This window comes from Dromaius novaehollandiae, chromosome Z (genome assembly GCF_036370855.1).
Source record: "Dromaius novaehollandiae isolate bDroNov1 chromosome Z, bDroNov1.hap1, whole genome shotgun sequence".
Lineage (NCBI taxonomy): Eukaryota > Metazoa > Chordata > Aves > Casuariiformes > Dromaiidae > Dromaius > Dromaius novaehollandiae.
Window position 1 is genome coordinate 26,059,255 of NC_088132.1, and position 27,755 is coordinate 26,087,009.

Sequence of the window (27,755 nt, forward strand, 5' to 3'; positions counted from 1 at the left end):
TGAGCATCCAGTCCTGAATGGATTTAGCCCTGCATCTCTCCTTATACATTCCAAAGAGATCCAGCATAACTTTTAGGGAAGAGGTTTTTTACCCAGAGGAGCCTGTCACTCCTTGGAAGGTGGAACAAGAACTCATGAGACAAAAAAGTTGCTCAGAACAGGTCATCCAGACACTGCAAGTTTCCACAGAGAAGTTTAATAATAGACCAGCTCAAAATCTGAGGTCAGCACTTTCAGTTTGGTTCAAAGATACTATTTTCTACATGTCCTTGCTTTCCCTAAAAATTTTCTATGGCTAACCATCTCGTTCTCGATTCTTAAAACTCATTCAGTGTTCAAAGCCATTAGAGGTCATACTAACAGAGGAAGGCTGTCATCCTAATGTTACAAGGTTTTCCAAAGATACTTCTTTTCTTCACACAGAGGCACAGCCTCTGTTATCTTTTTTGAATTCTGTGAACTTAGAGTGCACTGCACATTGGACTAATAGACCTTTTATAGCACACTGCCTCTCATTCACTCCTTCCCTTCACCCAATCTGGTGTGTTTACTTTTCCCCAGGGGTGAGGAAACAAAACTAAACTAAACCAAAACAACAGAAAGCCCTGTTTCCAATTTATTGCACTAATCTCTCTTATATATCCTCCATACACAGCAGCCTTGATTAAAGCGCCTGGATTTTCTATGCATTTGTATCGATTTTTCTTTAAACCAGGAGGTAGCATCGCCGTGTCTGTATCTTTAGCCTGTAAATGGAATAGAGCTTGATTCACGTTGTTGAAATGTCCCCAGGACTGTGGAGACTTAGATTTACAGATCACAAGACTTTGGGATGCAGCAAGACTATTCTTTCTATTCTGTATTCACACGGGAGGAAGACCAACATCCAAAAGGACGTTTGTGAGGTGGATCAGAGCTTGCTGGCTGAAGAATATACAAAGCAAAAGAGAGCAAGCAGCAGGTTCATCTGATCCCATTCTCCAAGGACAATACCTACTTCCTACAGAAGCTCCTTCTTTGAAATTATGTGGGGCCACAACCTAGAAGCTGCCGCTCAGTTTCCCCTAGCAATGGCAGTAAGTCTGGGGGCTGTATCGTATGCAGGCAGCCTTCAAGAGAAGAGTGCAGTTATCCGCAGCCCCTTTAATGACACTCTCTTCGTTTCTTTTTAAGCTGCACTGTAATTTAGTAATAAATGAGGAGAGGACCTCAACCCACACTTAATATAATTTGGTGCTGCTTCGCTGGCTTCTGCGGCCCTACACCAGTTTGCACCAAACTGTGTTCTGAACCCGTGCGCTCCTGTGTGTGCACACGCTCACATCATTTGTGTCACTCCTTCTGCAGCTGGTGCCTGCCCTTAACTGGAGCAAGGTGTCCGGGTGGGAGTGAATCCAGCTACGCCCCTCCGCCCATCTCCCCGTTTATTGCTCTCTCAGACTCTGGCCAGACTGCCCTTGTTAAGCCAAACCATTTTAAATAGAAGTGCTACCTAGAACAGTTTTTACCTGGAGCAGCTTGAATATTCCTTGAGCTATAAACACACATGGGGGTCTCGAGCAGGATGGTTCCTGCCACCAAGGTGGCCATCCCGTGGAGTCGGATCCACACCAACCAGCAGCACTAGCTTTTGCAGAGGCAGAAAATACAGCCATGGACAGCTGCCAGCAGGGGCAGCAGCAATCTCTGGGCGTTGCATTGGATACAAAGCCCAATTATTGAGAGGCAAAGGATGGCTGGTTTTCTGAAGTGAGACTCAACGACGAGAGGTTGGAGAGCACCAGTCTAGCACTGGAGGACAGATAGCATCGTACTGGATTTTGTTTTTAAGTAGGGAACGGTGCTTCTGGAGGTGGGAATTCCCTTGGTTTTTCCTTGCCTTACAAAGTAATTAGTTTATGAGTATTTTATGCACAAAAGTGAATGAATAATTATGTGTGGCTCACTTCGGATGGCATAAGGATGGGGGAAAGGTTACGATTTCAGTATTTGCAATCTCTAGAAAAACCTGCAATAGCCACTCAATTACCTCATTGAATATCTGAGTCTTTGAGAAGCCAAAGGACAAACACATATGTCAGCGTCTGTCCCACAACTTTTATAGCTTATTTTCTTTCTAAGTTATTGAGATAAATTGTTTATATTCTTCCTTTCCATACATAGCCTAGGATTGTGTGTGTTATTATAATATGATAGAAACCGCTGCACAAATTAGACTGATGAGAGAATTAACTGTAAGGACATAAAGGAATAAGGCTAGATTCCATAGCTTTAACTGGTTTCAAACTATGGATTTGAGAAGCTTGATGGCATTAAAAACATTTTACCTTCTTCCTTTCTGGTCCTCAAAAATATTTACCAGATAACATTTCCTTTTTCTTCTCTGTTGAATTTCATCCTGCAGAACTGAACATGGGCAACATTTTTCATGAACATGCAGATAGGCTCTTTTCATGATGGCTTTGTGTTGAAATAGTTATAAAAAGGCCAGGTCTGTGACAGCCCCTGTATTTGTGTTGTGCATTAGTTCAGTCTATTCAGCCAATTCACAAGAAAGCTTTCTGGTCCAAATGCAGCTAGCAACGTGTGCATATCAGAGCTTGCATAACTACTAGGCTATAAATGAGTGGAGTTTTCATTTTATATTTGTTTAGCTTTTATAATTGTTCCTCAATATCATTTTTCTTCAGTTGAGAGTCAGTGAGACGCATTTCTAGAAATACAAACTTAAAATAGAAAAAAAAATTGGACTGGAGTATTTCTTTGTGAAAGTTCAAATATTGCCAGTTTTTCTGGAACTGAGTTTTCATTATGAAGCACAAATATTGTCTAGTAATTTTGATTCCCAAGTCTGCCTTCACTGGTGCCTGTGAAGGCAGAGCACACCCAATAGGACATACAGGATGCTTTATTAGGCCAGTAGTAAAGTGAAAATTCTCAATTTGAAATCCAGCATATCTGGAATTGTCACTCAGCACCCATTTGAAACTAATTCAGAAAGGTTCGTAATATTTGGCAAAAATCTAATGATTTCTTCCTGACTCTTGCAGAACTAATTCTCAGTTAACAAATTAGAGAGGAGAAAATGAAAAAAAAATCCTTAAATGTTGTTCATTTCTTTTGGCCATTTCTTTGATCCGTGTTTTTATCTGAGAGGGAAGCGGTGTGTCTAATAGGAAACTGTAATATATTATGAAACAGTGAGACTTAGAAATCTTGTTAAGCAATCACTGCTTCAGCAGAATGAAATGCTGTTGCAACAGGAGGAAAATTATACACCAATTATTTATCCAGTCAAGGAAAATTATGCCCCATAACTTCAAAGGTTTCCATTTATGAAATAATAGAGAGAGGGCAATTCCTATTCTTTTAGCAAGCCAGGGCATTTTTATTCATCTGAAATGCAGCAGGCCAAGAGTTTGGGACCTTACTTAAGATTATAAACCCATAGCATCACATGTAGCCTACGTGACTGATTCTAGGAACAGTCACAAAAAAATAGCTGTGTAATGTTTATACAGATTTAAAAGAGTTATTATAAGTAATGAATGTATCCTGTTTCTTCTTATCCTTCAAAGACTGCTTTCCCCATTATTGGAAAAATATTTTTTCAGGCTGCATATTCCCAGCTCATGTATTTGTTTGTTTGGTTTTTGTATTTCTCATAATCTTCAATAATTATCCTTATTTTGATAAACTTTGGAACTCTCTCCTAATATTTCTCCTAGCATCAGTTCCTTTTTTAAAAATTCCTCGACCACCAAACCAGAGCAAACATTCAAAGAAAGGTGTCCGTGCCGCAATTCTTTTATTAAGAGTAGGTGGGATTAACTATCCTCTGTTTGTAGCAGGCTTATTGCGTTTTGAAAACGAGGTCCTCTCAGTTTTATCTTTGCAAGAATTCCAAGGGAGCGAAGGTGCAGAGTTAGCACAACAGGACTGTCAAAATCTGAATCATCCCTTATGCCGACAACTACTTTATGCGAAAGGTTAGGACATGAGAGTATGGTTTAGCAGGGGAAGGTTGCCTGGAAATGAAGAAACCTGGTGGAGCTCTCCCAGGAAAAAAGCCTGGGAATATGTAAAAGGGGAGGGAAAGGGAATTCTTTCTGAGCCCAGAAAACTCACAAAGGCTCCCAAGGGAGAAGCGAATTAGTGAGCAGCACTGTATACAAACTATTAACTGTCTTGTAAAAGAGCTCTCATTTTGTGCCTCAGTTTTTTTTTTTCTTGTCAGAAAGGCCGTGTAAAGCTCACAGTGCTTTGTGTTTGCCTGTGTCGTGTATGACAGCTCCCGCCTGCCCTTGCAGGTATAACGTGTGAAGCAGAACGTGATGTGAGGCAGAGACCAGTGTGGGAACCTAGGGGGGGAAAAAAAAAAAAAGAACAACAGTTTCAGGGTCCTGGCAACTGTATTAGAAGGTTCATATTGAGAGGGGGAGTTTCAGACCCCAGCCCCCGAAATTCCCCCCTGCCATACAAACTAGGGGTAGCCAGGATTCAATTTATATTACTTTAAGGTAACAGGAGTCCAACGGGGGAAGTTCAGTCAGGTCTGTCACAAGGAGTATAAAAACACTGTGAGCAAATCAACTCATTAGCTCTGGAGGAGGTAGCAGGTAGGATAGAATATAGGTATTATTTCATGAGATGGTTTTATTATCTGTAGTAATTTGGCATCTTTCATGTGCCATTTTAAATCCTCCATTCCTTACATATATCGGCTGAAACAAAAATGACTGATGGTAAAGGAAAGCTGAGATTTATCTCCATAATTTCCCGAAAAGAAATATTATTTTTAAATGATTGGGCTGGAATAAGAAATGCCTTCTATATGAAGCCGTATCAGAAGACAATACTATTTCATCACTTTGTTCCTCAAGCGGTCTTCCTCCCTTCCCTAATGAAATGGAACAGTCTACGCCTTTATCACTTCTCCCATTTAATCTTGTTAATGCAGTCTGTTAAGCCTCCACTTTTGCAACAGCACAGGTATAACAGTGCATAAGTAGAGTAGTAGGAAGAATACTGTTCTGCACCTAGGCGTCTTACTTATTTACGACAAAATGTGTGATATTCAACCCCGAATAAAAACTGATGCAACTGGTGAGTTCAAACATTTTTCTTCTTCCCTTGCTTAGTAATATGAGGTACTCCCATGAAGAATAAATAGAGAAATATTAATCACGCTGTGCAAAATCTAATCCTGAGACAACTCGACTTGGAGTTTTACTAAAGATTAATTCTTCCTACTGTGTTAAAAGATGGCAGATTAAATTGGTAAGTAGACAGTCGGGAAGTATAACATTTTTCAGACTGCAACAGATGCAAATCCAGGAGTATCTCCAGCTGATTTGATTACTTTTCAAAAGACAGGGCAAGGATTTTAAATAAAAAGTGCAAAAGTGAAAATCCATAGTAATGAGCAAAAATATGATCAAATTCAAAAAGCTTTAAGGATGGAATGTCAGAAGATTTCGGAGTCATTGTGGTCTGAAATCATTTTTATTGTTTTCCTGTTGTTGTCTGTGGCTGTTGTCATTTTGCCTCGTAGGAGTTATAGCCTAAGGTATCAGGGAAGATACTGCAAGGTTTGATCCAAATCCCCAGGAAAGTGGACAGGAAATTTTTCCATTGACTTTGATGGCAGTTCATAATGTTGCAGGCAGTGCAAGGTAGATCCTTTTTTTCTGCAGCACTGCTGTAATTCTACTTGAGTGTATTGAGTTACTCCAAATTTACTTAGTGTGAATCAGAACCAAAATCTGTACCAGCAGAAACACATTTCCCTATCTCTTCTTTCCCTTGGGCAGCCAGCCTGCTGATTTTCTATCTTAAAAAAAAAAAAAAGAAAAAAAAAAAAAGAAAGAAAAAAACCTCTCATTTTTTAAAAAGGCTTTTGCTACTGAAACATACTCATTAATAAAAATAAATACATAAACTATGCTTATGTATTCTTCCATATGAACTTTTCCTTGAGCATTACAGTTAGCTATTTTGGCAAGAAGCCCCAAGCTGTAAAATATTTAACATGAAAAGCTGCATTAATTAGTGGTTTATCAGGGCTGTAAATACACAATATATTTAGCTTACTAGAATGTTTTTTTTTTTTAAGTTGCATCATGCCCTCTGGTTTACCATACTATTGTTAATCAAAGTATAAGATTGTAATACTCAAGTCAGCCAAAATTTTCTTGAAGATATCTTCAATAAGGCAGTCAGAAAACAGTATAATTAAGCATTTTTAATTGCAGTGGACAGCTAGGTTGACAGAGATGCCAGGAATGAGAAACCTTCCAGGAAACAGGTGTATTGAGGGGCAGGGGAAAAAAAGCAGGGATGTTGACAAAAAACTGTGCTTATCAATGTGTAGAATGACCCTTTATGCTCCACTTCACTCTGTTTTGCCTCTCCCACACCTTGGTTTGTGATCCACCCTCCGTAGTGCTTGATATTTTGGGATTGCTGTATCGAAATGTGTATGTTCAGATGACCCAGTGTATACACTTCTTGACATATTAGTACTGAGCTGCTTTATATGCTTAATTTTCAGTGTTAGATAAATGAAAGAAAACCTCCAGAAATTTCCAGAAATTTAATTATTGTAACATTTGATTGCTACAGTAAGTGGTAGAACTATAAAAATCCATACTGGGGATGTTATGTTTAGGAAAAACTGAGCATTAAAGACTGAGGAGAAGATCAGTCAATGTAATTAAGTATTTAAATACTCTTAGAGGCATGTCTAGTCAAAAAAAGCATAGAGGAGAGGTGTCTTCATAGTAATGGTGAGGTGCAAAAGGGAACTGGTTAAGTTAGTCTGACAAATAAGGTATTGGTCTAATTGATAAAGCAAAATGAAACTATTTGATTTTATACGTGGTTTCCACAGCAGAACACTTACCATGTGAAATACATCCTTGTTATACATCACTGTTAGATGTGGAAGATTTTTTCTATATCATATTTATAATGTACCATGTGTAGAAGAGAGAGAAGTGTTGGAAAGTAATTGTTTTCCAGAGTTTGTGAAAGCCATCAGTAACTACTGAATGTACTTTAAAAGTATGTTCAGGCCATTTTAAGTTACATTTTCATAACTTGAGAAGTGAAGTGTCATCTTTGGGTATAGTCTCCTGTATCCAGTTCCCTGGTGGGATTTCAGGTGGCAATAACAATGTTTAAGGAGAATTTTCATTTAAGTTTTTTAAAGGAACATACAGGATACAAATTTCTTAGACTTTTTATGTACATTACCATATGTAGCAATTTCTGGATTTTGAAGAGCTTTTTTATTCCTCTTAAGACTCACATTTTATATATAGCTTTTTTCCTACAGAAACCTTAACAATAGCAATAGCTTATAGAAAGCAGAGCATTCTGAGAGCTCAGTAAAAATCAGTTCCTACTATATATGATTAAATGTTCACAGAAGGGAAGGATATAAAACGTAAATACCAGGTTACTTGAATGGCAAGATCTTCTACTTATAAGAGGGTAAAATACTTTTTCATTCTAAGTATCACATAGTGATTTTTCTGTTTCTTATCATATTTTTAATTGCACTTATTTCTAACAGTGTATAACTCACTAATATTCAGAAGCAAAGATTTACATACTGTTTGATTCTTTTCTGTTAGATTATATGCTTATAAAAGAAGAGAGCATTTTAACTTCTTTACATCTTCCACAACTGGTGCACAACTTTTGCATTAATTATCAAAAATAATTTGTAAGTATCAAAATAAGTATGAAAAAGAGAATATCTGAGAGGTGAGGCGGTAGGACAAGGTTCTGGCCTGGCTGTGTCCAAAGTTGCACTCTCTGTGGGTCCTGCAACTGTATTTTGTGTGTATCCACAGCTTGAACAAACCTCTTTAAATTCTTGATCATTCACAATGCACCATGATATTACACCACTAGCCCCCACCCCACAGGCTGTGGCTGTTCCCGGTGGCTCGTCATCCCTGGTGTTGCTGCAGCCTTTCTTCTTTTTATCAGAACAAGTGCTGGGGAAGCAGTCTGGAAAATAAACAGTCTTAGAGGAGGAGTTAAATAGGATTATACTTGAAGCTTCTGGGCTTCAGGCTCCCTTCAGTGGCACCTGAGTCATGAATACTGAAATTGCCGACTGTCAGCTGCTTTTGCGTGGAGGCCTGAACCGTACCACGATCCTCATTTCTCCTGGTGGCTTTGCATTGCGTCAAGTTCTGGCTTTGGGTGTTACAGGCAGAACAGAAAACTTGGGGCATTTGAGCACAACGATATTTTGTTTGGAGGATGAAAGGACTGCGAGCATGCTGCAGCTGCAGCCCAGCCGTGACGGGCTGGAGGACAAGGTGCTACCACAAACGGGGACTGCTCCGGCTCGGTTAAGACTAAGCACTGCCCTTTGCCTTCCACTGCAAGCTGAAATAAGTTATGAGCTCATTTCCATCCCACTCTTCTTCAACTTGCAAAGTCCATTGGTCCATTCATCCTGAAAAAAATAGCCAGGGATTGCTGTCTATCCAAAAAAAAAAAAAAAAAAAATCAGAACTACCAGGCCACACTGAGCAGCTTTCTAAGCAAATTACTGAGTAAAGACAAGGAAGCAGGAGAAGGATTTTGTCCTTAAACTGCTAAATTGTTGCTATATTGTAAGCTATATCAATGAGTGTCCACAAATTATGAAAAATAGCTTGACGGAGTAAATACTAAGAGTGCCTGTTCTAGGTAACAACTTTGCATATGCAATGTATTTTGTGGATTGGCTGCTATTGTTTGAGCAAGCACACATTTACTGTGTAGGCAGCTGCATAGAAAAACATGGTCTTCATTGCTCAAACCAGCTCCTGACCAGCTTATATAAACACTAGCTAAAGCTGCTGGAGATTATTTGCAGAACGTTGGATCCGATGAGCTCAAATATAAGATAGCTTGGTTAGTATAATATTTGGGATTACAATAGTAAGCTCTTTAGGGGAAGTGTGCAGTATCAGCAGAACCATTGCTTGAGTCTTTGAGGGAAGTAGAAACTGTACAGTAAGAATTCTGCATTTATTACACACTTAAATCTTGCCCTGGGAATAAGGTAAGTTTCTGAGACCTTTATGGGCAGAGGCTACGGTTCTGAGAATTTAATTAAATAACTCTGATTTGGACTCACCTTTGGAGCCCAAATTGTGGGTTTGGCAACCTGCTTTTGTTGTGTGGTAACTTGTTTTACCTCAAGACCATCCTTTGAAGTTGCTCACATAGTTTTCATGCATATGAGTTACAAACAAAAAGAGTTCCTAGGTTATTATAGAAATGCCCACACTGAGAGGCAATGAACATGCTTCCATACAGACCTACAGAGCGGTCAGTATGTTGTCACAGTTACTGATGCTTTGACTCTTTGTGGTCTCTTTGAGTGCATCCTTTCAGGAGTCAGGCTTTGAGCCATAGCTTCTGGCAGTAATTCTCATATTTTTGGATACAGACTCTGAGCTGCACTTAGTCTGTACAAACCTTCACTGCCCTGGACAGAAAATTTGTGATTCTGCTTCTGATTCTGCTCCCTTCCCTGAACCACCCTTGAAAAGGCCCTGACAGCCTCGGGTGCTTGTGTGGCTCGCACGCTAAGTCCAGCCTGTCGCCACCAAAATAAGCAAACAGATAAGCTGCTAGGAGGAAACTTCAGTGTCTTTGAGGTCATCTTAACCTTTTGGCTTTTCTCTGAGTTCTGGACTGCCATTCTTGATGAAACAGCTGCATAGCTTTGATTTGAGTCCAGGAAATAGCATCTCCACCACTGGCTCATAATAATCCTTAACCTTTTAACGGAATTCCACTTTAAAGATCTTCTGTTAATTTACTGTATGTTTTAACTCATTAAAATCATCACTTCTGCAGAAAAAGCGACTGATAATCCAAAATAAGTGGGTATCAGTTATCTCCTGACATTGTGTCAGTAGTCTTAAGACTCTTATGGTTCTCCTGTTGCTCACATCCACCTTTGCTCCACAGAGAATCCTACAACCTTGCAAATTTCCCAGCTTTTCTTATTGATTAGCATAATGAAATTCAGCTCCGAGCAATTATTCTTAACCTTTCTTAGGTTTGAAGTCCTTTGTTTCTATCTCAGGTATGATGAAAGGCTGGTGCCCCAAAAGCTTTTCTTTTTAAAAGAATATGTCTGCTGGTTTAATAAAAGATATAATATCTACCTGAAAAATCTTATCTCATCTATATCCTTGGACCATCACAACATACAGCAGCTTGTTACTATTCATAAACTATTAAATAACCCTGTTATACCTATTGTAGTTACACTCAGAAAGGGAAAGAAAGGGCATTTCAACAAAAGCATTTTTGTTTATTTCTGTTCTTAACGTTGTAATGGGAAGAACTTGTTCTACTACGCTCCTTTTTCTCCCATAATTTCACCTTCACTCTGAATGTAAAGGCAAATAATCAGTGGAATTTTTTTTTTCCAGATGTGTTCCAAAATTAGTATATAACAAATAAGATACAACAAGATAGGATAATATGGATGGATAGGAGATTACCTGTAGCTCTGGAGCAGCCATAATAATTTGAACTCTCATTACTCTTCATCTGTCAAATTCAGAGCACTTGGCAGTGGTCTGTAAACATCATTATGGCCACAGGATAAGCAGACTCAAGAAAGTTGTCCAAGTATGTATCTACAGTGTAGATATAAATAGTTTTCCTTCATATGTGAAACCTGCAAAAAGGCTAATATACACTATGTTACTCTGAAACTGTTCGTCAGTCTTACAAGCATTACAATTCGTGTGTCTGCTTCATCCTGACCTTTTAAAAAATAAATGTTAAATACACACAATAAGAAAGCACAGTCTAACTACCTGAAAAGATTACTTTTTTGCATTGAAAAGCCTCAAAAGTTTTTCAAAGCTTTTCTGCTGTAGTCTTTAAATCAGTCAGGTAATAAAGTGCAGAGTTGATCTGTAAGATGAGGTGAGGTGCAGTGGGGTTTTTTTTCCTTTTTTTTCCGGAAATCATAGAAGGGGGAAAAATGTGTCACCAAAAAACCTTCTGAGTGACATTGGTTATGAACTAAAAAAACTTCAGCTGAGAGCAGGAGTCCATGAAGGAAATTAGACCTGCCAATTGTACAAATTTATGGGGAAAACAATCTTTTTAGTAGTAATCTATCACTCTGCTATTTTGAGTAATGATATATCAGATTTCTGGATATCCAACAGCCAGGGCTACGAATACCCTTGAAATCCTTGACAGATTGGCACAGAGTATGTACAGGTCAAGTCTACTGCGTGTGCCCGGTGTGGCCAGTGAAACATAGATATACAAGAACTGCTGCATTTTGCGAATTTGCGTGTCTCTGCATGTCAGCAGTAGACTTGGTATATTTGGGATTCATTGGCATTGCTGCACATGCGCAGAGGGCCCTTGGCAGAATGGACCTGCCAGCGTTCACAGATCTAACAAAGTCCAGGGTGCAGACACGTAGCCGGGGTTTTATGTATGACCGTGCAAAAATGCTAAGGTTTTATCAAGCAGATATTTTCCAGTATGAATTCAGTCATATTTGCTTATTTTAACAGCTTATTTGGGGTATGGCTGACAGAAAACATGTATCTACAGACACATTTAATTAGTATTAGCTAGCATTAATTAGCTTGCTTAGATATTGCTAATGTCATAGATCTCGCTGCATGAGGTATAGAAGAGGCTGGAAAATCCAACTAGTATCCTTGGTTGAGTATTTTCAGGTTATTAAATATAAATGCAAAGCAGTGGAAATGTTATTGTGCAGCCACAAAATGCCCAATCCAGTTGCAAAGGAAGTAGAAACATCTAACTGGTGGCATAACTTATACTGGAAACTTCTACTGATGGTAATGTGCAGGAAAAAAAAACTGTCCAGCTCACAGAGGTCAGGATGAAATAGCAAAATTGGTAACTAAATAAAAAGAGTTGAGTGCGTTTAATTTGAAATCACTTAGGGATACAAACATGAAAGTGAACAGGATGAATCTACCGGCAGTTTTCTCAGAACTCCAGCTTAAGGGTGATGGGAATTCTTGGAAGGTGAAGGAGCTACTTTTTTCCCCCATTGGTTTTCTGATTATCCTTGATGTTTCTAAGTACAATCCCTGCTGGATCACCAAATTAGAGAGAGGACTTCCCCTTCAAAGTTCATGCCCATTATGCTTTATTGTACTCTTTTGATCAAGAACTAACTATTGAAAGCTTGAGACTTTTTTCCCCTCGGAACCGAAAATATAAGTCCGGGAGATTATAGTCCTGTCTCTACTGAATGAAGTTCCTCAGATGTTAAACTAGGATTACGTAAAACATGAGCTTTGCTTTTTTCTTGTCAGACAGCATATGGCTTTGAGTGGCGGTCCTCACCAATACACGACTGGCCCATTAGCTGCCATGTTGACTCTTATCTTTGTTTCAAGAGGAATTTGTCAAGTTAAACTCTTTATCTCTTTTCAGGTTTATTTCTAATTTCACCAATAAAACAATTTTTGAAACCTGACTATTGCCTGCCATGTTTTAGAATAATGAATTTTGTCTTGGTGAGTAAATTCTTTCCAGGTTTAGGGAAAAAAAGGTTCAGCACACCTTTTTATTCACCTTGAGGCAGCATTTGAGAAAATAACTAATTCTTGGCCTGAAGATGACTTTAAGTACATATTTCTTTTTTTCAGTGGTTCATTTTGAAGGTGTCACGTGATTTTGTATTTGCTTCTTCAGCAGAATTTCACTCTTCTTCCTTTCATCCAGAGAGAATGAATTAGGTGCCAGGTGGTGAACTGAGCTTCTGTGGATTATTGTTATTGTTATTATTTATGTGCAATTAATTCATTTTCATTGCAGTATTCTGATTTTCATGGTGCCATATAAACCTAGGGACAGTTACCAGCTCATTGATATATGGTATAAAATTTAAGTGTAAAATCAGAGACGAATACAGAAGAGAGATGGGACAATGCCGTGGTACTGATAAAAGAACCACAGCATCACAGCTGAGTCATCACAGTGCACCAAGTATCCAACCATTATTACTGTTCTGTTAGATATCAGGATGATGGTGGTTTTGCAGAGTTTTATGGAGTGATACTCCTTAAGAAGGAGGAAAACTAAATGTTCTTGTTGAAAAATTGAGCAAATGGACAGTCAAGACTTGTGTTACTGCTAGAAAAGAGGCAGGAGCTATTATTCTGAGTTGCACTATTAAATGCGTAAGAAGGAAAGTGGAAGGACTTTAAAAGTGGACATAAGTAGTTTTGCTGTTATACATTTCCTCATGTTTACTACATTGGAATAAAGTAAGTTGTTTTGCTATGCTGCTGAAAGTTACCGTTATGGCAACTCCAGTATTAGTTCATTCCATTTTTACTTCAGTATGCAGGAAACAGTATTGCATGGATGCATTTTGTACTTGTAAGGAGTCCAGAAGTAAGCTGCTTATTTTATAATACCTATAAAGAGAGGTAGAATATACAGTTCCCAAAACTGTTTGTTGGTCGAAGAGGAAAAGGGAGAAAGAAAGACAACATACAATCCTGAGTGGCTGAACAAAGATGCAATGTGAAAAAGGTGTAGTAGCCCCTGACAATCATTAAATCTGCAAAAGAAACCTGGTACACTGGGTGTTAATTACAGTAATTCAAGATGTTTCTGGGAATACAGTGGCTTCTTTTTCATCTGGCCTGTACAATTAACGACTCAAGTTTTCTGTTACGAATCCTTAAATTGTTCTGCTGTCTTATGAACAAAAAGAAATGCCTAGGAGACAGTAGCAGAGTCTACTTTTCCAAACTTCTTCAAACGCCTTCTGTGTGTCCTAAAGATGCTGCCTTTTCTGTGTGTTCTCCAAAGAGCTGTGGCAGCAATTTGCTAGAGACCCTGTATTTACTAATTTATAAAATGGTTAGTTTTGAATAAGGGTTTGAGTTAACTGATGAGTTGTGGGCCTAAAGTATTTGTTTCATATTAATTGAAACCCAAAGCCTTAACATTTAGTGACCTGATCCACAAATATATACCATTAATGTAGTGCTTATAATTGCAAGTCACACATGGAGATATTGATTGCTCACAGTGACGAGTACTGTGCTCAATGCCGTGAGTGTTGCAGGATCAGTTTCTCTGTCTCTGTCCCTATCGCAGTTACAGACTGTATATGTGAGTAAACCACATTAAAAGTATCCTCATATTGTTTTTATTTGTTTTTTCCTCCTGTGTCTTGTCTTGTCCTGAGGATCCCCTCGTATTCCCACTGTAGCTCTTGCACTGACATCTGTCTTTGAGGCATGTCAACAGAAAGCAGCGTGTTGTCCCAGAGCCCAACCTTGCTCCCTCCGCATGACTCTCAAGCACGGATCTGTGAGCAATTAGCTGAATTAGCCTCTCAGACATCAGTACCTGGAGGTGCATGTTTAAATGTTTCAATGAACTGAGTGGGGATAAGGCATGGGAAATTTTTAGCAAGATCAAACTGTAGAAGAGGCAAAATTGCCAAGGAACTGCAGCTTTCTTTCTATAAAGATTTTCCCTCAATTTTATGAGGATATCATGCCAGGATGGTTAATGTTCTGGATATGAACTTTCTTAAGTGCAAAGACATCCAAGATTTTGGTTCTGGGTCTTCTCCATCTGAAAGATATTAACAACAAATTACAGTCTGATAAAATGCAGTCTAGGCATTTTGGATTGGGAGCAATTTAAAAGCTGGTTTGCTTGCCTAGACTAGTGCTAGTCTTGCTTAAAAATGTGTTTGATCAGCGCTAACATCTCAGGAAACTGAGCTCACAGTGGCAAGCTAAAGTTTTTCCAGACGTCCATGAATCGCTCTTTTCCCTGGCTCCCTTGGGGTATGGTGTCCCAGGGTAATAGTTACTTGGGTTTCCAGAGGGCAGGGGCCGCCAATGTTTGCTTTATGGAGTTTACTGTAATTCCACTGCCTACATAATTGTCGTGGAGTGGGGAATGTGCTGCACCTTCCAAGGGGACCTGCGGTGCCTCTGCAGGACACTGCTCTGAGTTTTGGTCCTTTGACCTCATGTCAGTAGGAAGATTACTCATAGAAAACTCTTGTCTTCTACTAGGAGTGATAAATGATAACTATAGGTTTAAACTGGGCAAAATCTAGATCATGCCATCATCATATTGCCACAGCATCCATTGTAGAAGTGTGCTTAGCGCTTAGCTTACGATGTGCAGTCTTTTTTAAGTTTTTCCAGCATTTATGACCCCTTAAGTGACCATAGATGTGAAATGAAATGCTTTTTTGGGGATCAGCACCTAAAATATAATCTTGTTCCTCAGTCTGCAAGTCCCTTTTGGAGTTGTACATGTCCAACCAGCATATTAAGAGTTAGCAGTCCTTGTACTCTGGGTAGCCCAGCTACACAAGCTCTCAGTTGTATCACCCAAGGATATGAACTGGTGCTACTGCTGACCCTGGGTATGCCGGAAAGCAGTCTTACCAGCTATAACAGTCATCATCTAGTAGGACGGGAATTACGGAGAAGCTTGGATCCCACATAGGAAAACAAATGAATGGGAAGCAAAGTAGGTTTGGGATTTCTTCTCCTCAACATGTCTTCCTAGAATAAGACACAATTCTTTCCCTATGTAACAGAGCATGTGCTCTTACAGCGCAGACAAGAAAAACATATTCAGAATTCAAAGTTCAGCTGAGGGAAGCGAATAGGTATGTTAGCAAAAGAAAAAAATATGGAAGATATGCAGAATATATTTTCCTTCTGTAAATTAAATGACCATTTTGTTTATAAAAGGATCTGAACATATCCCTATTCAAACATCTTCACATAGTGCCTGCCACTGGATCTCTGATTGCTTTCTGAATCATTTGTCTAGCCACAGAATCCCAAAGCGCAGGCACTGGATACATAAACTCAGCTTATGGTCCTTGCTTACCTCTAAGTTAGTGCTGAAACAAATGGCTTGAAGAGAAAGAGAGGTTAAACAGTCATTTTAAAACCCATCTCTGTCAGTGGAATTACTATCTTGGTCCGTCTTGAAGCCGTAATTTGAAGGATGTGAAAGCTTCATCATCTTTAATGCTGTGCAAAATGCATCGAAACATGCCGTGTAATTCTACCTCAGCAAAATAAAGAGTAAAGTCGTGAATATTTGAAAAGTGTAAACAAGAACGATCTAGATAATTATTTAGGATCCCTAATGACTGTCATTAGCTATAATGATGATGAAATTTACAAGTAAAAACAGAAGAGGAGAATACAAGGAAAAACTTGCTAATCGTGAGATAACTTAAACTGTTGAAGAGAGTTTTGTGGATAGGAACTACATAACATGAAGCAATTAAAATTCTTCTAAACAAAGCATTCAGAAACATATAATACAATACAAAGCAGTTTTCTATTGTAGGGGGGTTGAACAGGTTACCTACTGTATAACTCTAATTTTTATGATCTTCATTTGCAGAAGAAAGAAATGAAATAGAATTAGGTACTCAAAATAGATGTCTTGTTTGGTTTTTTTTTTTCAGCGCAAATTGAAGTGATACCATGCAAAATTTGTGGAGATAAGTCCTCTGGAATACACTATGGAGTCATCACATGTGAAGGCTGCAAGGTATGAGATTTTAATACAGCACAGTCATCAGCATCTGCATTAGCCTCAGGCATCTGTGTGCGTAATAATACGCTGTGACACTCTTTCAAGCAAGGGGTGCCAAAGGCTGTAAAGCCTGCTGCTGATATAGATGTGTTTCATGTCTAATTTTACTAGTTGCTTTCCTTTTTCATCAAATAGTCTTTAGAATTGCCTCCTTGTTTGAAACATGAATTAATCACATCTGATGCAGTACAAGTGCTGATACAGAGAATGGCAAACGTAAGTCACACATGTCCTACCTTAAATCAGCTTCAGAGCTGCATTTGTTCTCTTGTTTCCTATACAATCCATACAGCATTAAAAGTTGGTGCAGTATCTCAGTTCAGCATCTTAAAAGCTTACAGGTGTCTGTTTGGTCGTATTTTATCCCCTTTGTATTCTCTGCAAGCCAAACTCAAATCTCCAAAGGAAAAAATGCCTCACATTATGAGCAGTGTAAAAGGATCCTTTACCTTCCCTCTCTTAAGCTTCAGCATAGGAGAACTGCTGGGAATTGGAGGTAAAAATACCCTCCATGCTGCTTCATCATGTTAGCCCAGCCATGGGCTCAGACCAGCCCCAGTCAGACCCTAAGCCAGATGAAGGAAGGCTGCAGTTTGCAATTTTAAAAAGGCTCTGTGGTTAGCTTATCTAAGGAATTATTTCATTACTCATGGAAATCCAGAATTTTATACTGCACACGTCAGTATTACAGCTTCGAGTTTAAATATGAAGTTGCAAAGGTGGTGGGGGAGCACCTCTGATTTCTTCTGTATGCAAAGACACAAGCTGGTACACTTAAGGATAGATGCATCTTTGGAGAGTGAAATGGCAAGTCTGTATTTACTTAATGCTTTACAAAATTTTAAAACATCTGAAAAATCTGAAAATTTGAATGCAGCCATCCCTGAAAGAAAGAGCTTAATTTAATACCAATGCATTGAGAAGCAATACATTGTCAAAGATCAGATCCTCCTTTCAGAAACGTTAAGAATCGTAACTGAAACATCTCTCATTGTGACACTGTCTTATTGTGACACTGGACTGCAAATAAGCATCTTTTTATGATGATCACACAAAACAGGATTAGACTAATTGAGCTGATACTTCAAAACTGGCACAAAAACAACGGGAGAAAAATGCTTTAAGCAGAGAAGGAGCTTCTTGTCTCTGTACCCAGCCTACACAGAGCAGTCAGGGGTAGAGTCTCCCGTAGATGTGATTAGTGTTAATGCTGGCCCTTGTGTGTGCCTCGAGAGGAGACGATACCTCTCAGCTCTGTATGTAGACTGCTTATTGAGATAAAGAGCTCCTCTTCCGCTTACAGCAGTTTTAACCCTATTGTTTTTGTGCCAGTTTGCAGTATCAGATCAATTAGTCTGATCTTGTTTTGTGAGCTCGTCGTGAAAAAAGCTGTCAATTTTCACGCCGGGTCTGATGGGAGGCGTTTTAGTTTGTCAAAGGTCTCTCTTAAGGTAAGCGCTGTCTCAGACAGCATAAATCAGCTCCTCATTGTCCAACGATTAAATAACTATTTGCTCAGCTTGCATACTAATAACGGCTCATTTCTGGCTCCTTTTGTCTGAACACATTAGAAATCTCAATTAATTAAGAGGGAGAGCGCACGTGGAAGAAAGAGGAGACGCCGGCCCCACAAACACACACTCACGTTGAGCCCCTCACCAGACCGCCACGGTGTTTCAGGACCCACCATCTGAGCATTGCGCTGCCGGTGGCGGTGCGACAAACTTCAAGGGACACGAAGTCCTTTTTCTCGGCACCTCTGCTATGCCAGTAGCTATGCCACTGCAAATGCAGGTGATAAGCGCTGAAGGGACATCGCAGCACCACTGCTGTTCTGGGCTGCGTGCCTGGATGTGCTGAGTTACGTGCTGGGCCCCCTGAACAAAATGGTGCTTCTGCCACTGTCTGCGCTGGAAGGGTGAAACCTGAAGACAGGTTTCCACCCCATGTGCCTTGGTGGCACCTGCTTTTGCACTGCTTTGTGTAGTAACTCAGACAGGCGTGACCATTCCCACTTTCAGCCTGGCTGACAGTGATGGATAAAGGGAATTGTTCAAGATGCAGACAGACTTGTGGTCGGTGTTGGGAATACTGGGAGACCTGTCTTTAGGCCTTGCTCCTCTGTAATGAATTGCCTCATTCTTCCCCAAAAGGGAATTATTCTTTGTAAATATAGCCATTATTATTTAAAGATCCTCTAAACATGATATAAAGTGATGCTCTATACCTTGTAATAAAGCATTTGGATCTTATAGGGGAGAAAAAAGAGTATAAAAATCTCCCTGGAAAAATAAATTACCTGTTGTAGGTTAACATTTTAATGAGACTCTTGATTTTTTCTGAGAGGGACAAAGAATAAACAAGTAAACTCTTGCAAAATGAAATCAACGTTAATTGGGGGAAAATAACACTATAGGACAAGGCACAGTCAGTGCTAGAGTGTTATTTGGGAGGTTTTTAACTTCATTTAGTTCATTTGTTCTCTCAAATCCTTATTCACAGAAGAGCTGCTAAAATCTAAACTGGAAAATCCTACTTATGTAAAAAACAAAATTGACTGTAAAGTTCAGCAAATAGATGAGAAATGTCCTACAATTAGCATCCATTTAGCCTTAAATTAAACTCCTCTCTACAACTTCAGGAGAGTTTTGGTGAAGCAGATCAGATGAGTCCCCACCAGATTCTTCCTAATAGTTCCCCTAAAGGACATCCATGTTTCCCAAAGTGCATATAATGCTACTTAAATTAATTTTTAGATATATTGTAATCACTGCTAAACCCAGCGCATACTGGATGAAGTGAGTCTCTTTACTCTTGACCCGATGAACTAGCAACGCCAGTGTCCTTAGTCCTATCCATCGCTGTTGACACCCCATGCCGTCCTCATGCAGTTCACTAGGACTTGAGCAAACCGTCACATGCTACCTTCTGCAAGTGAATTGAGCCTTTTTACAACGTAGCTGACAGTTTCCCCACTGTCATTCCCCCAAAACACACAGCTCTTGCAACTTCCATGTCTTATTATTAATATCTCTCATGAGATAACACAGTTTTTACCTGCTAAATGGAATCAGCTCCTGCTTTCAGATTCGGTCCAGAGCGGTTGACAAACCGGCCTAGAAAGGCACAACCGCTTTGGTGTCACTGCTCCTGGTGACTGGTGTAACTGTGCAGTAATGACACTTTCTACCCTTTTTCTCTTCATGGCTTCCTGCATTTGCTGGGCTATCCTTCATCTTTCCTACCACACGACTGTGCAGTTACCTGCTTCTAAAGCGGCTAAGTTTGCCAATGAACTTCTCTTTGTTTCTCCCTCTGCCTCTCTCTGGGTGTGCTGTTTCTCCTGTGCTTTCTTTTGCAGGAAGGAAAAGAATATCAAATAAAACTCTCTCTCTGCCTCTCATCCTCCTCCCCTGGTTTCATTCCTCTTGCCACCTCCACCACTGCATGTCACTTCTACCATAACACTGCCTCTAGGTGTCATTCCTAGTGGTTAGGAGCTCATGAGGCCCTTAGGTACAAGTTAATACTCTAGTTATAGCCCACTGATCTTTAGTCAAATTGCCCAACAACTGTCTAGAAAAACTTTGCAAGAGCTAGAATAACTGCAAAATTTTAAATAGGTAAAATGGATAATGATATATTCCATGGACATAGAAAATGTCATTACTTTCTCATGGCAGTGTCTAAAGGTGTTGCTTTCTCCTTTGCATGTGAGCTTTACTTGATACAGTCATTAAACCCTAGTGCTTTTGTGGATGCTTGAATTTGAATTACTTTTCACTCCTAAAGTGTCTCTCCAGATAAGATCAACATTTGCCAGGTTAAACTAAGCAGCAGACTTCACCTCCTAACGCTGTGCACAGCCAGTGCTGGTTTTAACAGTCTCTTTTCTTAAAGAAGGAAAATAGTGAGAATGAGTACTTTTGTCAACTGTGTACAAACACAGATATGTTTGTCCTCTGTTAGGAAGAAGCATTAGATGATACAGGGTGGTTCTTGTAGGATAGGAATGTATTTTGTAACTCTATTGCTGGCCTTTTAACAAAGTAATGATTATTTTCCGTACAGAATAATTCACAAATCTCCTGGCTAGTAGTGAATGTTCTTTAATTTCATCATGCAAGGCAAGGCTAGAGCATCTGCAAAACTGTAGCATAAATGAAATTGCACTAAATAAGAGTTTATTGAATTCATTTATGTGGTTCTGTGTGTGTGTGTGTGTGTGTGTGTGCACATACATGTGCGTGGTGATTCTCCCGTGCTCGCTCACTCTTGCTCTTTGTCCCTAGGGATTCTTTCGGCGGAGTCAGCAGAACAATGCCTCTTACTCCTGCCCAAGGCAGAGAAACTGTTTAATTGACAGAACCAACAGAAATCGTTGCCAACACTGCCGGCTGCAGAAGTGTCTTGCCCTGGGAATGTCTCGAGATGGTAAGGAGTCAGATCCCTGCTTCACGCCTCAATCCTTTGAAACTTTTCTTCGTCACTGCCTGGCTTAAACTCCCTACAGGTTTCTCGAAGGAGAGAGAGGAGAAGGAGTGATGCACACACTGCGAGGCAGAGCTTTGCTGTTCAGTTAACAAAAGGAACGTGTTTTCATGGGCTGGGGTGGGGAGAATAGCAAAATGGAGAGCAGTATGAGTTTGAAATGGAAGGAGTCAGAAGTGAAATGTGTTGTTCTGATCGAAAGCACGTAAGGCTCACCTCTGGAGAGACAGATTCATATTGCAGTTTAGACAGCCTCTCATATTAATGACATTAAATATTGATGTGTGAAAGCGTCCCTTTCCTTGAAATCTCCAAAGGTCTGTGACAGTAAATAGGCAGTTTAAAAACAAAAGCACATCTTGATCGCATTAGGGTTTTTTGTTTGTTTGTTACATTCAGAGCACTTGGCTGAACATTTTGCATTGTAAGAGAGACATTTCTTTCACCTATGGTTTGCCACCTGCCCCTGTCTAGCTAGATCTACGCTTCATAGTTTAGTACTGAAAATGGAAACTATACCATGTGAAGCTTCAGAGGGGAGCTCCATGGTATACAGAAAGGTGGGACCCTTTGGTCCTGGGAGAGCTCAGACCCACTTTCCAACCTGTGGTGTGATCAGCTGCGACCAGGAGACCACAGACATGAGCCGGACCAGACCTGGTCTGGAGGGCACCTTGGAGATGCCGTGCAAAGCTCAAGCAAAGCTGCCTACATCCTACCTGCCCCAAGCACCACTGCTAATGTAGGTGGTTTCCAGATCACAGCAAGGTTTTAAATTGTCACCAAGTAGCAGAAGAAACTGTCATACTTCTGAAGGCAGGTTATATTAATTTGTGTTTCCTGGTATCGATATTCTGTCTTAAAAAGTATATACAAAATGTGTCATTGAAATTTAATGTTCTTTGAGGGATAAGTTATATAAAGCGCTATGAAGATTTTTTCATTAGATTGTTCACAGTTCATAAACTTGTTTTAAATTTGCCTTCTAATATGTCTTTTCCCACCTCAGTATGTCCTATATTTCTTTGAAACACCTTGCTAGATCTCTTCAGTCTGGGAGGGGTCTTGCAGTCTAGCCTTTAATCCACGAGCTCTTTTTGGTCCTATCGTGCAGCATACTTGATGCCTTAGCTCCTGCTTCTGCCCAAAGGAGATTAAAGTAGTAAAATTCCAATAATTCATCAGCATGATGTGCTTTCTCCCTAGAAGTAATGTCTCCCAAGGATTTGAGGTATCACAGGGACATTTTTGTGTGACCGACAGCGCTATCTTCTCAACCTGTAATTCAGGGACTGTTGCCTGCAGACAAAGAGTGATTCTTCTGACAGCATCACCTTCTTCTCTCATTGTTTATGTGAGGGTGCTTATATTCAACAATATCGAGGGCTCTTGCAAGTTTAAAATAGCCTTTATGGATTTTTTTAACAGAGAAATTGAATGTGAATTTTACCTCTCAGCCATAGAACAGATTCATTTTTATCATGTGGAGGCAGGATGCTAATTGACAGCAGCTGGAGAATCCAATTAATGAATATATAATGAGAATAAACAGTGGGTGTTTGTTTTTATTACTGAGGCCCTAAAATTAAAGAAAATATGCAGTGGCATTTTTCAAAATAAAGTCATTGTATACTGTCCCTAAGAGTGTGAAATGCATTGAGGACAGATTCCAGAGGCAGCCTGTATGTCTGCTTAAGGTAGCTTGCAGCCTGTGTGAAGGGGACAGTAAGTTGAGGTTGATAGCACAACTTCTTAGAGTGAAGCACTGCAAACAAATTGAAGGGGCAGCCATTCTGCTTGATGGTATTACACTCCCTTTTGATATTATTCTGTTCTTTTTCTGTTCTCTTCCCTGGTGGAAGAGTTTCATGTCCGTGCACATATAGGGCTTGGACTCTTCTGGAGGGTTATAAGTGAACAACGGGCTAGCCAAAATGGGAACCAAGCCCACCTTGTGCTACTATTTCTGATGATTCTGAATTGATCTCAATTTATAAATTGACTAGAAGTACTCAACATTGGAAAATACTCCTTCTAGTATATAAAAGAGAGTTTCCAGTTCATTTTGTAACTATATTTCAAAGAGAAAGTCCTGTTATCTGTGTTCTGATAAACTCTTCCAGATGTATCTTTAACTGAAGGTTCTCACTTCACTTGTTCTAGAGCATGAATAGCTATCTCTCCTCTGAGATCCCAAGGTCTAGGGGGAAAAAAGATAATCAGGTGTGACCCACCATATATGCAGGCAGTAGATTGACTCCTCATGGTTCTGCAGCAGCTAATCTGTTGCTTCTGAAAATTTCAATGGTGTTGTAATGAACGCTGTTCCTGGGCAGAGTGGTTTGCACTCTAGTGTTTTCCTCCCCTTCTCATCAGAGGGAATGCATGGATTTTGTGCATGGAAATTATGTAAGTGGATTGTGTAAATCCCTGAGTCTTGCCTCTGTGGAAAAGATGACATTCATTTGTGTTGTTTACCTTCACATCTGTTATTTTCCTCCAGGTTCTAACTCTAACCTGTAACATTAAAAAAAAAAAAAATGTGTGAAGATAACACCCCATTGAAAGGATGCGATAATAACGCTTTAGGGCTTGTTTTCATCCAGAGTACTAATCCTGTTAGTGCGCAGTTTAAAGGTTTGTGGAAAGTTGATAAATCACAGGGGATATGAATTAAAGACTGTACATTTCATATAGCTCTGGGTTGTTGTTTGGTGAACACAGAGACAAGAGAAAAGATGCAGGGTCTTTTTAACATTCACAGTCGGAAGTGAGTTACTTGACTAAGGCCCTTCCTGTCAAAAAGGAGTTCTTGTTCTCACCTTGTAAATCCAAGCGCTTGATATCTTTCCATTTGTGAGACACGTAGGGTGTAAAGCTATGCATCCTCTTGCATTTCCACAGAGAAAGATAAATTTCTGCCACAAAAGTGATGTTAAAGGTAAAAATCAGAAGAGCAATGGGGGTGTGGGGAATTAAGAGGAAAAAAATAGAGACAGGACAATGGTTTGCCTTGCATTTTGCCTTTCAGCTGTGAAATTTGGAAGAATGTCCAAAAAGCAGAGGGATAGCCTGTACGCTGAAGTGCAGAAGCACCAGCAGCGACTGCAGGAGCAGCGGCAGCAGCAGAGCGGCGAGGCCGAAGCCCTCGCCAGGGTTTACAGCAACAGCATCAGCAACGGCTTGAGCAACCTGAATAACGAAACCGGTGGCACTTACTCCAACGGGCACGTCATCGACCTGCCGAAGTCTGAGGGTTATTACAATGTGGATTCTGCCCAGCCTTCCCCGGATCAGTCTGGGTTAGACATGACTGGAATCAAACAGATAAAGCAGGAACCTATCTATGACCTCACTTCTGTACCAAACTTGTTTACCTATAGCTCTTTCAACAATGGGCAGTTAGCTCCGGGAATATCCATGACTGAAATAGGTAAGGACATTTCATATTCTTCTGGTGTTCAATTTGCAGCTTGTAATGGGTGTATATAAATTAGATTGCGATAGCATCTTTATTAAAATATTACGCAAGCATTCTATGTGCCATTGTACAGTAATTATATATGCACATGGATATGTATGTGTACCCACATACACAGAGGAACTAAAGAAAAGAAAATCAGTGTGGAAGTAATTAGTATAGTGTAGAGGCAATTCACATGCCATGCCAGCTTTTTTGTGATTTTTTTTTTTTACCAGGATCTGCAAGTTATTCACTTTCTTAAACTCAGCACTTCATGTGTTGTTTATGAAATGGGAACACCAAAGCAGGTGAAAAAAAATGAATCAATCAGAACGAAGAGATAATTAGCAGTGGGGAGCTTGTTTCAAATGAGCTCATTACTAGGATGGAAAAATGATCTCTTTAGCCAGCCTCCCATATTCCTGTCAACACCCCGAATCCCCCTGGCAGCTCGTTCGAGGGTATTTATTGCAGAAAGCACCAGCTCCCTACTTCTGTGCATGGGTGTGCATTCAGAGTAAGTACACTGATCTAGGGAGATGCACAGACAAGGTTGAGGTGAACATAGTCATGTAGCTCGGCCCGACAGCTTGAATGCCTTGGAGAAGCATCTCTGGCATCTGTCCTGTGATTTCTTCCTTGAAAAGCAGTAAAGAGACCTCTCTGTGAGATGTGAGAGCTTGAAAGGCCAGCTAGAGATCATTCTCTAGGGAAGATTTTTGTTCAGCTAATGGCTCTAGTCCTACTGCTCCAACCCAACTGGAAGCGGTGCTTTCTGCGTAAAGAAATAACGTAAAAGAAGGTTGGCATCCTAATGAGGTACTTTCCACATCAGCAAGTGATGAATGCTGAGTCAGTTGTGGCTGAGGATATAGGTAAAGGGTGATACTTCTTTAATTAGGTTTAACTAAAAAGGAAGAAGAAGAAGGAGGAAAAAAACCATTTGTTGTTCAACAGCACCCATAACAAATAAGTTAATGTCACATTACAAACAGACTCTAGAGCTCTAGCCTGGCTGTGCTGCCTTGGGTATGCAAGCAAAGAAGATGGCAAGAAGCGTAAACGCATGCATGCACTCAGACCGTCTGAGGGCCCTGGCTGGAGACGTCTGGGCCAGGGGTGGTAGTGCTACAAATGTACTCGATGGGTGTTACAGAAAGGGTGGGTGTAGTAGTTAATGTCTGATAAGAACTACAGGTGCAGCTAGGTGTGTGTTTGTTCCCATGTATGCTTATGTGCAGAAAGGTGTATAACAAACTGCACACTCTACTTACAAATAGCACAGAAGAAAATTACACTTTTCTGCCACTCTGCTCAGTGGGGCATGGTTGCTGGGCATGTTTGGCCTGAGCTGCTATCCAGTGATCTCCTGCGCCCGCCACGTAGTAGTGCGGGGCGCTGGTGAGGAACATCTTCACCTTCCCTTTTGGCTCTGGTGACTGGGACCATCATTCACACGTGGCTTGTGCAAACCTCAGTCCTGGAAAAGTGTTTTTAGTACTCAGAAACAGCTGGGAGACAATTTAAACAGCCACAAACAGAGACAATTACCCCTTTCTCAGCTATTAGCTGCTGGAGTTTCCACATAGGTCATTACCCATGCTTATATCAAAGAGACCCGAAGCTGGCCTAAAAGCTATTTTCCTACTGCACCCAAAGGGAAATATTCCCAGAGACAGTCAGAGGAGGCACCTGGAAATATGGCAGTTCAGACAGTCTGTGAATTCGGGTTTACGCTCAGTTACAGAAGTGAGCCCAACAGTGAGAATACAGCCATGGGGCTATAGCTTTATGAGCCAAAGGATCCCACGGACGTCAGCGGGATCTTTTGATTTTTGGAGCTTTAGGGCAGGCCCAAACTCTTATTCCATTTCCTTTGGAAATTGGAACTGGGCACCTAAATTGCCAGGATTTTACCCAAATTCTGTTCTATGTCATCTGTGACCCCCGCAGCAGAGAGGTAAGGCTGTTAGTGAGAGATATGGTAGTATAACAGATCAACTGACGTAACTGGAAAAAAATGGATGAGAAGTACCATAAAATATTCGGATTAGTGCACAGGTGAATGATATTTTCAGTGTTTAAAAACAAACAGCCTTTTAATGCTTCACTGGATTGTTGGAGCTTCTATAAAACTGCGGTCTCTGAGTCAAAACAGGAAAATTCAAAAGCACTTGTATGCATTGATTTCATTTTACAATGTGCTTAAATTTTACTGTAGCATTGCATCCTACCCACTCCAGTGAGATTTAGGAATATATCCAACTCACATTAAGTAGAAGTTAACTGCCTTAACTGTTAGGTGAAACCAATAGAGAATATACAAGATGGAAAAGCTGTACTGCATCAGTTCTTCTGCCTAGATAAAAATTTCTTTATACTATCTCGTCTAGTGATGAACTGAGCCATTGTTTTAAGTATTCCAAGTCATGTTAGTTCTTTCCATCACTGGACACTTTCTAGCAGATCTCGTGATGTGGGAGATCTCCAGTCTTTGTTTTCCCCTAACATTTATATTCTTCAAATAATTGCATTTTTTTAAGCACCACCTCACTTGCCACTTACCTGATTTTGACTGGATGTATCCCTCTTAATTTTTTCCCTATAAATGGATGCTTGAAATTCCTTCCACCTCTGAGCTCCTAAAAGTTGCTGTAAGCCTTTCCAAGACATGATGATTTCTCCACAGGCAGGCCAGAATCAAAGCAGTCTTTATGGCTTCTGCTTTATTTGCCAACCAATGTCCAATTCTCTTCTTATTCTTACACTGTTATTGCTTTAGTTGTTTCTCACTTACATTTTTCCTGTATAGGGCTAACTTTATCAAGATATCTCTACCTGCACTTTTCCAAGTTTGAATCTCATTATCTGTTTCATACTCATTTTTCTAAGCTTTTTGGTCCTATTGCATTATGTCTCAGTCCTCACTGATACTTGTGACTTCTCTCAATTTAGAATTATCTGGCCATTTAATTAATATGCTGTGAACCCTCTCTTCCACATTGTTAATGAAAATGTTAAATGCTTGTAAAACAAGTCCTAACAATGGTCCCTGCTGCACCTGACTAAATAACTTGCTGCAGTTGCATAAATTACTTTAATATTTACTTTTTGCTTGCTATCCACCAGTAAGATTCTCTCAAAAATCCAA

General features: G+C 39.9%; 1 protein-coding gene across 1 annotated transcript in view; it reads left to right on the plus strand.

Moving 5' to 3' along the window:
• Positions 1 to 27,755, plus strand: part of LOC112983254 (nuclear receptor ROR-beta) — a 144,189-nt gene that overhangs the window by 82,496 nt on the left and 33,938 nt on the right. The window contains exons 2-4 of the mRNA XM_026100245.2: positions 16,520 to 16,605; positions 20,943 to 21,084; positions 24,173 to 24,574. Coding sequence (XP_025956030.1) covers positions 16,520 to 16,605; positions 20,943 to 21,084; positions 24,173 to 24,574 — 630 coding nt within the window. The remainder of the gene's footprint in view (positions 1 to 16,519; positions 16,606 to 20,942; positions 21,085 to 24,172; positions 24,575 to 27,755) is intronic.